Source organism: Myotis brandtii, unplaced genomic scaffold (genome assembly GCF_000412655.1).
Source record: "Myotis brandtii unplaced genomic scaffold, ASM41265v1 scaffold422, whole genome shotgun sequence".
Lineage (NCBI taxonomy): Eukaryota > Metazoa > Chordata > Mammalia > Chiroptera > Vespertilionidae > Myotis > Myotis brandtii.
In genome coordinates this window covers 962,759-976,575 of record NW_005366171.1, presented here as the reverse complement: position 1 = coordinate 976,575, position 13,817 = coordinate 962,759, and the positions used below count along the sequence as shown (strand labels likewise).

At 49.7% G+C, this 13,817-nt stretch overlaps 1 protein-coding gene across 1 annotated transcript in view; it reads right to left on the bottom strand.

Annotated features, from left to right (window-relative positions):
- Nucleotides 1-13,604, bottom strand: part of TUB (tubby bipartite transcription factor) — a 53,978-nt gene extending 40,374 nt beyond the window's left edge. Inside the window, 3 exon segments of the mRNA XM_005873939.2 lie at nt 12,833-12,880; nt 13,433-13,545; nt 13,548-13,604. Of these exon segments, the coding sequence (XP_005874001.1) occupies nt 12,833-12,880; nt 13,433-13,545; nt 13,548-13,589 (203 nt within the window). The 5' untranslated portion in view covers nt 13,590-13,604.
- Nucleotides 13,605-13,817: the final 213 nt, after the last annotated feature.

The following is a 13,817-nucleotide window of genomic DNA, read 5'->3' as shown; positions in this document are numbered from 1 at the left end:
CCCTGCCCCCCCCACCCCGCTAGGAGGAGGGAGCAAGCTGAGCTGCACCAACTGCTAAAATCGCCCGCAGCTAGGCAGAGCCGAGTCCGATGTGACCGCGGGTATAACCACGGCTGGACTACATGGGAAATGGGCAGCGAGGCTCAGACTGTATCTGCATGGGGATGTTCGGTTTCCTCCTTGTGTTTCACTACTCTTCAGGCTCCATCAGGGTCTGTGTTGTCAAGGCTTCACAGACTTGGGATCCTCGGACCCCAACACAGGAAAAGCGAGCAGCTGTGGATGAAGCTGGGGTAGGGCAGGGCTGGAGGGTCACCCCCTCAGCCTCTTCCCTTCTCCCCAAGCTTCCCTGGAGTATTTCTGGGTGACCCTGGGGCTCCACATGTCATTGAAAGTCACTGGTCTGGTACAACCTTCCCATTTGCAGATGATGAAGCTGAGGCCCAGAGTGGGCAGTCATTTGCCAAAGGTCACACAGCAAGTTGGTAGCAGAGCCAGGACTGGAGCTAGAACTAAGGCCCCATGACTCCTAATCATTATGGCCTCCAGCTCCTGGCAGAAGGCAGCCGGCCACCCTGCCCATGGTTCTGAATTCCTCCAACCTTTTCCCGCCCACTCCCTGGCTCTCCTGCAAGGAGGGACCTCACGGCTGGGACACCCTTTCCAGAAATGAGGCCAAGACAGACACGGAGTTCCTGGCCCTTCATGGCTGGATCCAGACACCTGTTCTGACACTCTTCTCATGCTGTGTTCTCCCAGGTGACCTCTCCACTCCCATGCTCCCCCACCTGTCCTCAGGGGCTCTCAGATCCACTTCCTGGTGGTTCTCCTGAGCCCCAAAGGCCTCTGGGCCCCTCAAGAAGCACCCCTAACTCACCAGGTCCAAACGTGAACTTATCTCACTCCAGACATGCTCTTCCTCCTGTTTCCTGGCAACACAAATGGCCTCACCATCCACTCGATTGCCCCGGAAATCCAGATGCCAAAACCAAACAAAACCAAAACAAACAAAAAAAGAAACCCAGATGCCACCCTAACTCCTCCCTCCTGCAGCTAGCCCTGTGAAGCCCTCGATCAGCCCCCTCCTCTCTGCCCTCAATCCCTCTGTCCAGGTTCAGGTCTCCTGTGTCTCCAGCCTCCTCCCAGTCTCTCTGCTCCACAAGCATCACACTTTTCTTTCTTTTTTTAAATATATTTTTTATTGATTTCAGAGAGGAAGAGAGAGGGAGAGAGAGATAGAAACATCAATGAGGAGAGAGAATCATTGATTGGCTGCCTCCTGCACACCCCCCATTGGGGATCGAGCCCACAACCCTGGGCATGTGCCCTTGACTGGAATTGAACCTGGGACCCTTTGGTCTGCAGGCTGACGCTCTATCCACTGAGCCAAACCAGCTGGGGCAAGCATCACACTTTTCAACACCCATCTGAACAGATCACTTGTCTGCTAACAAGAATCCTTCCACGGCTCCTCCTTCCACAGGACAGAATTCAAACCCCTGGCGAGGCTTTCGAGGCTGCAGGAGCTGCCCTCCCTGCAGGCTGGCCCGCCTCTGCCTTGCTCCAGCCACCCTGAAAGTCTCCTTGCAGATCTCCCAACAGAACTTCATCTTCCTCACCTCTCTGCCCCTGCACACACCCTCTTCTCCCCCCAGGTCGATGTTTCCCCACGTGTGTCCTGAGGGTCACCTGCTTCACCACCCCCTGGCATACTGCAGACTCCCGGTCGCTGCCCTGCCCAGACCTACTAAAAGGGAGTCTGCATTTCCCACAGAGACCCGGGGTGCTATGCACTGAATGCTGAGAAGCACTGTTCTGGATGAAACACCTGTATCAGCCAACTTCCCCTGTCCCCACCTTCCTCCTCCTCCCGGTGCCTTGGGGCAAAGTGCCTCCTTTCTGCCCCACACGTTCAAGGGAGTGGTTGGCTGTGACTGGGTGTGGCCTCCTCTTGGCTGGGAGCTCCATGAAGGCAGGGCTCATGTCTCCCTCTTCCCTGTGAATCCTCAGCCCCTGAGGTAGCGAGTGCTGAATGAATGGGGGCAGCAGGTGAGTCCCAATGCCTAGGCCCAGGACCGGGAGGACTCGCTTATCTGGAAATCTGGGAGGCTGTTCCTAGTGCTTCCCTCCCCCTCCCCCAACCTCATGGACAATGAGAGAGACACACTGGGGTGTGGGTAACATGGGGCCGCCCAGGACCTTTAAATAGTGATGTTTAACACCCGGCTCTCCATAAACCGTCTGCATGTATATATACATACGTTTATTGGAGATTTTGCTGATATAAAGGATGTATGGAACACGATTTACAATTAAAAATTCCACGGAGCCAGATGATTGTCCCAGAAATCAATGCACTCATCGATTTTTCTCTTACTCTTTATCTGGAGCCAACCTATGGCTACCGTGACAAACGAGTGTAGCTCTCATCTGAATGCTGGCGGGTATTTTCATTTAACAGGTAAGATGATGAAACAACCAAGACAGGTCAGAACTCCCCCCTCACCCATCCGTGGCATGAGTGGCTTCTTGGCTGAGCTGGCTAGTAGTTTTTGAATAGTGGAAGGCTGGTTCTTTAATACTTTGTTCTATTCACCTGAAGCAGCTATCGAGATGACAAACATTAAAATTAATCTGCAGTCAGTAACATTTTCCCATCACTTCTTAAATCTAGACAAGCAACAACATAGCAATTTAATTCTTACTAATGGCTGTTTAACAACTGGCTTACAACCATGTTCCTTCATTGTGCAGTTGATTCTCAGGAGCCTATGAGAGCCAGCTCCCGGGCAGGAGCCCTAAGGAACTGAGCCTGACCCACCATGACCTGCCGGGCGCCAGAGGGCCAGTCCCTCTCCCACCCTCCAGCATCTGGGCTGTGAGCTGCCGGAAATGAGGGGGTGCTTGTCTCCCCCGTGAGCCCCAGGTTCCTCAATGTGGAGGGGAAAAGTCATGACCACCAACTCCTAAGTGTAGGGAGGATTCTATGCCCACTTATCCCTTCTCCCCCCACGCTCTGTAGACTCATGCGCTGCTTCACGTCCATCATTCCACCAACGTGCTCACACACACACTACCTCACACACACCGTGCACATATTTTGACCTGCACATAGCCCTCCACCTCTAAAACCACATACAATCAGCCCCTTCTAGACCATGCATAGACAAGCTCACATGCATTCACACACATATTTAGCCTCCAGCTATACCTCATACACAACAATTATCCACATACCTAACCACCATACCATCATGTTCACACATGTATACATGCCCAAAACTCCTTCACATATTTCATGCATGCATTCTCCCCACCAAGTACCTATTACCCCCCTCAAAGAATTTCACACTTTATGTCAACAGACACTTTATTCTACTCATCATATATCCCATCCAATATAACACACATTCCACTCTAGCCACACCACACACACCTCCTCCCCTCCCCGCACATACACATACTCACCACGCATGTCATATACCTCTGTTTCTCTCCACACTCACATACCACAGGTGCTCACACATACACAGAGCTCACATGCTCCCATGTTCCAAGACAAAGGACACTTCCCAGCCCCCTAAGCCCACGCCCTAGATCAGGAGCATGAGGGGGTCCTGGCAGCATGAGGCAGGAGAGCTGCAGTGAGCTCCCCTGCGTGACAGCTCACTTCCTTGGAGCTCAGGGCCTGGCCTGAGGCACAGAGAGGACAACCAAGGCCTGGGAGGGGATGGGTCAGGGCTGTGGCTAAACACCTTTGAAGTTTCCCTCAGATCAGCCTTAGGCACAGGTGGCTCCAGCAGCCCACCTCCTCCCTGCTCTCCCCAGCACCCCACCTCCAAACCCAGATGCCCGCCTGCTTTGGGACACTCCATGGGCCTGCGGGCCTCGCTCGGGCTGCGGTGAATGCTGTCAGGCTCTCCTGGCTCCCAGGGAGGGTCAGAGGGCACAGGATCCCGGGGGAGAGGGCTCTCAACTGCTCACAGGACTTCAGGGAGGGGGGGGGGGTCCTTTGCCTGTGTCTTGCCAGACTGAGGCTGTGGCAGAGGCCCACCCTGTCCTTGGCTGTCCCAACCCTCAGTTCCCCCTGAAGGTCAGCCCTGTCCTGTCTCCCAGACCCCATCCCACACTCCTGCACGGTCCCTGCCTCCCGGCCCATCAGCAATGGAGGTGAGTCCTGGAGTGGGGCATCTGTCTCTGCTCCCATCACTCCCCAAGGTCTGTGTGGCCACCCCATCCTCTGAGGGCGGGGAGTCAGGGTCCAGCAGATGCCCGTGGCCTCCAGAGCCCATGGTGGGCAGATGCCAGCACTTCTGCCCAGAGCACTTCTGTCCAAGTCCGAGAGCAGCTTTGGAACGGCCCCGATGGACACAGGAAAGTCAACTCAGTGGCACACCATCCCTTCTTGACACCACCCACAGCAATCCAGAGGGATGGACCAGGCCTCCTTAGAGGTGAGCATCTCCTTGTTTAGAAAGCATCCTCTCTCCCTCTCCCCCGCACCTGCCTCTCCTCCCCCTGCCACAGGAAAGTCAACTCAGTGGCACACCATCCCTTCTTAACACCACCCACAGCAATCCAGAGGGATGGACCAGGCGTCCTTAGAGGTGAGCATCTCCCTGTTCAGAAAGCATCCTCTCTCCCTCTCCCCTGCACCTGCCTCTCCTCCCCCTGCCCCCATCTCTCTCTCTCTCTCTCTCTCTCTCTCTCTCTCTCTCTCTCACTCTCTCTCTCACACACACACACACACACACACACACACACACACACACACACACGTGTGCAGAGACAAGCCATCCTAGACTGGCCCCACTCTAGTGCAGCCAGTTCTCTCTGGACTCTGTACCCTGGTCCTCCCAGAAGACGCTGCCTTCAGGCTTCCATGGCAACAGAAGTTGGCTTCCTGGATGGTGAGCTACAACAAGCCCTTCTCTCTGTCTAGCTTGGGGGGCGGAGGGGGGGGCGGTTCCAGTGGATACAGGCTGGGCGTTTAGGCCTGAGCTCCAGACTCCACTTGGCCATGGCTCACCTTGACCCTGGGGCAAACCCCCAACCCTCTGGCCTCAGTGTCCCCAGGGCTCAGCGAGGGTGACACGACATCCTGACCTTTTCAGTTCTGACACACTGACTCCAGCTCTGCCACACCGACTCTAAGTCATTTTCCTACATATCAGAAACATCTAGTTAAAATATAACAAGAATCTTATTCACCAGGGCAACAGAAAAAATAACATATCTAGGAAATGTCCCAGACATACATAAAAACACATTAAAACTCTACTAAAGCCAACAAGAAATCTTAACTATACAAATACCCTTTCTTTCTGTATTGTATTGTCATTTTGTCAAATTAAGTTAGAGATTTGATACTATTCTAATCACAAGTACAGTCAGATTTTTTTTTCAACTGGACAAACTTAATCTAAAATTCATCTGGAAAAATCAGCCCATTTTCCAAGATAGCCAAGAAAATTTTATAATAGAAAAAAAATGAGGCACTTGCCACATCAGCTATCAACCTGACAGTGTATCTGAAATAACCAATAAACAGTGATGCTGGCACGGAATAACCAAACCGACCAATGCAATGTGAAGGCAGACCCATGCGTGCAGAGGGAACTGGCTTATGATAAAGAGAGCAAAACAGTGAAGAAATGTTGTGCTGTCTCCTACATGGTTTGGAGACCAGCTTGCTACCCATTAGGGGTAAATGTTATATGCTTGCCTCAGATCACATACACAGATCCAAGTAACAAATGGATTACGGATTTATTAGGAAAAGGGAAACAAGAAAACTGCAAGTAGAAAGTATTAGAGACTGTTTTTCTAGTCATGTGTAGGGAGTAGGGGAGCGTTTCTAAGTATGTCTGTAAATCCAGGAACCATACAGATTTTATCAGGTCAAAAACAATGGTCTTATCTCTATGGCAAGAGACGCTACACTGAAGTGAATGTGAAGTTGGCAAACATGCACTGAGGAAGCGTTTCATAAACGCTGGGGAGAGAGCTGACTGACAGTCTTTCTGGGAGGAAATATGGGCATATAAATGTATCAAAGACCTTTAATGAATACCTTTATGATAGTCATTCTTTTTGAGCCATTTATTTCACTTCTCTGAAGCTATTCTAAGGAAGTAATCAGGTGAGCATGGAGATTCATGTACAAAGATGTCCATCACTGAGAACTTAAAAATTATGGAAATAAAACCGAATGTATAAATCAGTTTCAATAAGTCCATAAAAGAACTATTTATACAGCCATTAAAAACAATATCTGTGTAATAACGTTTAATGATGTGGGGAACTATGTTGCATGAACACTTTCGGTGACAAAACATGCTACGTGACTTTGTGAAAAGGATGTATGCACACACCCACAACATACCATCACCACTTGTGAACAAACTCAGACTCCATACTGTTCTCTAGATAACGCCTGAGATATTTCCCCCCCAAATAGCACCTAAACAGAGTTTAAACCCATTTTTTTCAATCCACAGTTTTCTGCAGCAGCAACACAGCACAATACAACCTAACTTTTAGAAGTTACTCAGCCACGCTCACGACTCCATCCGCTCCCCTCTGCGCCGCTCCCTGCTGCTCCCAGAAGAGCAACAGGAACCAGCTGTGGGCATTAGCTCCGAGGCTTCCTGCCTCACCCTGAGTCCAAGCTTTTCCTTTGTCAAAACAGCTTTTTTCTAAGGATGTTAGTGCAAAGTTTGTAAAAATACATCCCCAAATGGACACAAGTGCTGTTGGTGGAACAAGTGAAAATTAAATGGTTGAGAAAAGCATAGGAAGAAAGAGTTAAAGGACAGAACAGAATGTATTTTTTCTTTAAGTTCTTATTTTTAAGATGACAGACTTCACTGGAGGGAAAAGTAAACAGTGTTTACCAGAATTTTGTTTTCTCTTTATCGCATGGTTTTTGCTTTGTGATTTGGCCTTACTTTTCTTTCCTTTTCTTTTCTTTCCTTTTCTTTTCTTTTTCTTTTAATAAATTAAGTTACCAACAGTGGGCTCTTAAGAAAAGATTATAGAGAAAAGTATGAAGGAAAAGGTGCTCAACCTCATTACTCACCAGGGAAATGCAAAGTAAAACCACAAAACCATATACTACACGCTCACCAGAGGGGCTAAAATGAAAAGAGAGAAAAGACCAAGTTTTGGGAGGATATGGAGCAACCAGGACTCATATTTCCGGTAACGTGCATGGGGAGAACCCTTTGGAAAACTTTGGTAGCATCTACGGGGGCTGAACATAAAACTCAGCAATTGCACTCCTAGGCACACACCCCACAGAAATGTATACACACGTACAACAATGTGCACAGCAGCCCTGGTCATAACTGCCAAGTGCTTTCAACTTCCCAAATGCCCATCAACAGTAGAATAGATACATCAATTGTGCTGCTGCAGTCACACAATTAAACACCACACAGTAACAATGAACTACAGGACTACATGCCTAACACAGATGAACCTCACAAATATAACACTGAGTAAAAGAAGCCAAACTTGAAGAGTAAATGATGAATTATCCCATTTATATAAAAGCCAAACAAAGGCAAACTTCATCTATGATGTTAGGAGTCAGGAGAACTTCTTTAGGAGGGAGAAGGGGCTCCAAGGGTGTTGGCAATATCTGTCTCTTAGTCTGGGTTTTGTTACCATGACTGTGTTCCGCTATGAAAACTCATTATTTGCTGTGCACTTGAAATCTGTGCGTTTTTGGCTGCTCTGTCTGTGGAGTAGCCGCTCTCAAGTCTCACTGCTTCTTTCACTTAAAAAAAATGTGCAAAAAAATTTTGTGCATACTTATGTACACTATACATACTTCAAAAAAATGAAAAATAAATTGAAATGTTAATAGGAGTAACCCCTGGGTGTTGGAATTATAGGTAATCGTATTTTTCCTATATTATTCCATGTATTCCAAATTTACTACAGTAAACATGTGGCCATAAATTTCTGTGACTTTATTTTACAATATATGTTCACACACAGGAGGCCACCGTGCTTCCAACGGGTGCAGTGAAACTGGCCTGGGCAGGAGGCCACCACTTCTCTTCCTGAGGATCCATGTCCGCTCTCCTGAGCCTGGGCCAGTGACTCCCAAATCGGTCTGGACATTAGAGTCACTGGGGAGCTATTTACCACTTCAGATACTTGGGCCACACTCCCAGAGATTCTGATTTTCTTGATATAGAATGGGGTCCAACATGGTACCCCTCAAGTTTAAAGTACTGAGACTACGAACCACAGTGTCTGAACTGGCAAAGCTTCCACTTTCCCCAGGGGAGAGCTGCCTGAGGCACAGGGAGTCCCCACTAGAGAAGGTTGTGAAGTGAGGAGCATGCCCTAGGATTTGGGAGCTTCCTGGGAAAACAAGAGCTTAGAAAGCCCAAGGTAGCCCTGCTCCAGCCAGACAACAGGAGAGGGAGTGGCAAAGCCTTTAAGAAAGAGCACAGATGGCCCAGCCAGCGTGGCTCAGGGGTTGAGCATAGACCTATGAACCAGGAGGTCACAGGTTTAATTCCTGGTCAGGGCACATGCCCGGGTTGCATTGTGGGGCTTGTAGGACAGAAGAAGAAGAAGAAGAAGAAGAAGAAGAAGAAGAAGAAGAAGAAGAAGAAGAAGAAGAAGAAGAAGAAGAAGAAGAAGAAGAAGAAGAAGAAGAAGAAGAAGAAGAAGAAGAAGAAGAAGAAGAAGAAGAAGAAGAAGAAGAAGAAGAAGAAGAAGAAGAAGAAGAAGAAGAAGAAGAAGAAGAAGAAGAAGAAGAAGAAGAAGAAGAAGAAGAAGAAGAAGAAGAAGAAGAAGAAGAAGAAGAAGAAGAAGAAGAAGAAGAAGGAGAAAGAGCACAGCTATGGAATCAAACAGAAGATGGGATCAGATCCTGCTCTGTAAAAGCTCTTCGACCTTGGGCTTACCCTCCCTGAGGCTCAACTATATCACAGCAATTCACAGGGAAGCTAACATCTACCTTCATAGAATTACAAATCTGAAATAAGACACTGATGTAAAACATTTAATTCAAAGCCCATACTAGCCAGGGAAGGAATACATGTTTTAAAAATAAGTGTAAGATAGCTCATTGAAAACTACAAACTTCTTTGAAAGATATTAAAGAAAACCTAAAGAATAAATAAATAAATATCCTGTGTTTAATGAATCAGAAGATTAAATTCTGTTAAAGTGACAATACCTCCAAAATTGATATACAGATTCAATGCAATCCCCATCAGAACACCAGCTGGTTTCTTTGCAGAAATTGACAAGCTGGTCCTAAAATTCGTATGGAAATTCAAGGGAGCCAGCATAGCCAAAACAATCTTGAAAAGCAGAAATTTGGAGTGCTCACATTTCCTGGCTTCGAAACTGTCAACAAAGCTACAGTAATCAGTAATCAAGGCAGTGTGGTGTTGGTGTAACGACAGCCACAAATCGATGTAGAATTGAGAATCCAGAAATAAACTCACACTTACAGTCATCTGAATTCTGGCAAGGATGCCAAGACTACTTGATAGGGGAAAAACAGTTTTCTCAGCAAATGGTGCTGGGACAACAGAATATCCAAAATGAAGATGACCTGGGACCTACTACCTCACAGTACAGATACATACAGAAATTAACTCAGAATTAATTACAGACCTAAATGTAAGAGCTAAAGCGATAAAACTCTTAGAAGAAAATACAGGCATAAATCTTTGTGACCTTAGATTAAGGAAGGATTTCTTAGTACAAAAGCACAAAGCAACAACAGAAAAAAACAGATACATTAAACTTCATTAAATTTAAAACTTTTGTGTTTCACCATCAAGAAAATGAAAAGACAACCCAAAGAATGGGATAAAGTATTTGCGAATCATTACCTAATAAAGGACTTGTACTTAAAATATATAATGTTTACAAGTCAATAATAAAAAGACAAATAACCCATTTTTTTTAATGCGCAAAGGATCTGAATAGACTTTTCCCCAAAGAAGATACACAAATGGCCTATAGGCACATCATTAGTCATTATATCAGAGGAATATAAGTCAAAACCACAATAAGATACCAGTTCACACTCACTAAATGGCTACAATCAAAATCACAGATGAAGCAGGTATTGGCAAGGAAGTGGAGAAATTGGAATCCTCAAACATCGCTAGGAGCTGAGGGTGCACTGGTGCAGCCACTCTGGAGGGCAGCGTGGCAGTCCCTCAAAAGGTGGAGCATAGGGTTTCCCGGAAGTTCTACTCCTCTATGCCCAAGAAAAATGAAAACATGTCCACAAATGTTCACAGCAGCATCCTTTATAATAGCTAAAAAGTGGAAACAACCCAAATAGCCATCAATTGATGGATGAATAAATACAATTTTTACAGCCATAGAGTAGAATAGAATCTGGCAATGAAAAGAAATGATATAGGCTACAACACAGTCCAAGGAGCAGCTCCAGCCATCAGCTTAGAGATGGAAGCTGACGCCATGGTAACGAATGAGACCACCAGAGACGAGTAGAAGGGAGAAAAAGAGACCAGGCAGAGTCCCGAGACACCTCTGCCTGTCCAGGGTGAAGAGGAGAAAATCTCATGAAAGAAACAGACATAATGATCAGCGTGGGAGGCGGAGAGGAGAGCGTGGGGTCATGGAGCACACGGGAAGAGAGCGCCCAGAGGCAGGGGCACTGGGCTACGATGAATGCTCCTGAGAAGTAAACTAGGAACCGAAAGGCTTCCGCTGGGTTTGGTAAGAATCACTGGAGACCTGGGCATGAGCAGGGTGGTGGGGAGGTGGAGGCAGAAGCCGGGCTGCAGTGTGTTGAGGACTCAGCAGGATGTGAGGACCTGGAGATAATCGCTGACTGGACGTCAGTAGGTCGGGCTGAGAGAGAGGAGCTGTAAAGTCCAGGTATTTTGGTTTGGTTCTTCACTGGGTTGCAATGGAAAGAGCCAGTGGGGCCAATGAGTATACAGAGGAGGGAAGGAATGCTGTGTCCCTTCACAGCTGTGGCTGAACCATCTGACTTCACCGTTAATTATGGCCATTCCCAGCCTGTGGAGATCTGTCCCTACAGCCCAGCTCTCAACCCTGAGGCTGCCTGGCCTCTCGCCTCCCTGGTCCATCCACTGACAGCCCTGCGTGCCCATGCAGGACTGGTCACCACAGACAAACATCACACTGTTGGCGCCATCTTGAATTATGCAGTTTTTAAAAATATATATTTTATTGATTTTTTACAGAGAGGAAGGGAGAGGGATAGAGAGTTAGGAACATCGATGAGAGAGAAACATCGATCAGCTGCCTCCTGCACATCTCCTACTGGGGATGTGCCCGCAACCAAGGTACATGCCCTTGACCAGAATCGAACCTGGGACCCTTCAGTCTGCAGGCCAACACTCTATCCACTGAGCCAAACCAGTTAGGGCGAATTATGCAGTTTTTAAGGGATACTGGCAGAGCCTTTCCACATGAAGAGGCAGAGTGGTGTTGGAGGCCCTGGGAAGAGAGGCAGAAAGGAGTCATCCCAGACACGCAGCACGGCCAGGAGTCCCTGCCAGCCAGCAATCAGCAGCAGAGGCACAGCCCACAGTCTGCCCAGGGCCTCAATGAAGCCAGGCTGCAATCAAAGAACCGCTCACTCCCAGGAAGGCTCGACTCCCCCCGACACAGCAAGGCTGGCTCTCTGGCCTGCAGTGCAGAGAATGAGCCTGGGGCCAAGGGCCTATTTTCTAGTCCTGACTCTGCCATGAACTTGCAGTGTGACCCTGCCCTGAGGCCTTGGTTTTCCTGTTAGACAAGGGGTTGCATGTGAGAACTCAAAGACTCTTGCAACCTTGACCGTGTATGGGTGGTGGGTGCACCAGCTGCAGAAGACAGATGCGCCGCAGTCTCCCAGCCTCGTTGGAGTCAGACAGCGGAGGAGCCGTCCACCTGGGCCTCCCACTTGCACTCCTCCTCCTCCTTCCCCTGCTCTTTCCCAAGAGTCTCTGAAGTTGCTCAAGTGATACACCACACTTCCCATGAGGCTGTGTGTAGAAAGGAGAACACAGGAGGCCGTGGCCATGGGGCCATACCTGAGACCACGGCTCTGCACACAGCTTCCCTTTCAGGACACCTCATCACAGACCCCACCAGACCCCCAAGACCAACACAACATCCCTGAGGGGGCAAACCAGAGCCCGAGATGCCCCCCTATTTCTCTGGCCTGGTCCCTGGAAAGGCGAATAGATTCCACGGGTGCTGGGGACCCTCCGTAGCCATGCTGCAGTGGAGAGGGGACCCCATCATCTTGTCTCATTTGTACACAGGGCCGAGCCCCCTCCCTCACAGGGCAGCTGTTTCTGCCCATTCTTTGGGCCAAAACTACATTCTAGGGACCCTGCCATCAGTAGAGTGCAAATGAGGTCCCCGCCAGGAGTCCTGGGTGAGACCCATCTCCTGACTGTAGAATGCAGGCCTGGGATGCTGGTGGGATAAGTGGGATGCAGGTCTGGGTATCCAGACAGGGGGAAGGAATTCCCTCCGTGGTCCAGGGGAGGCCTGGCTGAGAGTCCCAGGACTGGAGCCCAGGGCTCTGGGCCTTCGCATGAGCATCACCTGGCTGAAGTCAGGGCCAAAGGGCCACTGGAGGATCCAGCAGGAACAAACCAAGACCACAACAGCCACAGTGAGTGCAGGCTCTGGTTAGGGGTCACACCCTCCCTTGGGCCCCATTCCACACACACCCCAACACACATGGTGTTCACGGCCACCATGACGCCCACGTCCTGCCCACCACCTCCCTGCACAGCGTCCTGAGGATGGCCTCTCCCAGCCAGCGCTCCCCTCTCCCCAGCCAGCTCACCGAGCGATCTCCCTTCCTTCCTTCCAGTACTTCCTCCTGGTTGTTCTCCTGAGGAGGAAAAGCAGGGGTGACTCCACGCCCGTGTTGCCTCACCTCAGCATTCCTGCCCCTTGCCTGGCCAGACCGTGGTCACTCAAGGCCTCCTGCAGGGCCCCGGTCTCAGCTGCTTCAGATGGGAGTTAAGTGGGATCAGGGTGGAGGGACTTCCGTCGGGTGCTCCCTCTGTGGGGCCCAGGACAGCAGGCAGGCGGCCCAGAATGAGGGTGGTAATGACCAGAGCTGTGGGAATGAAGCAGGGGCGGGTGGAGGCTGGGAGGAGGAGCCCACCGAGAGGCAGAGGGCAGGAGCCGGAGCTGCCACAGGCAGAGGCCTCACTCTGTGCGGAGGAAGCCCCCGAGGTCCGGGGCAGGCGGAGGAGCGAAGCCTCCTCGTTCACCTGTCCCCAGCCGAGGCTTCGGAAGGTGTGCGAGGTGGGACCCCATGTGGTGATGGAGAAGGGGAGGCCTTGGAACTGCACAGGGGTGGGGTCATTAGGGGGGTGGAGTGGAGTGGACGTGAGGTGGGGTCCATGGGCTAAAGGTGGGGGTGTTGAGTGCTTACCGATCTCTTCGGTGGCCCCGTTTCAGGGGCCCAGGTTTCCTTTGTTGCTTTGAATGCTGAGATCCCATGGGCCGGGGAGTGCCTCCTGGGAACAAAATCCCTGTCTTGGCAAAAGGGCGCAAACCCAGAAAGAAAGCACAGGGATCCTAGGCCCCATGGCAGCCAGAGGATGAACAGAGTTTGGGGGCCGGTCCTGTTTGGGCTACACACACAGCCTAGAGCCTGGTGCAGTTCCTTGTCTCACTGGGCTCAAGCCATTGGGTGTCTTCCTCCATCACCGTGGCAATCGTTAGACCAACACGGATTCATTAGGACATGGAAACCCTCTCTGCTGGTCACAGTCTCCCTCCTAGGCCCTTCAGGACCAGACTAAATCCCCAAGGCC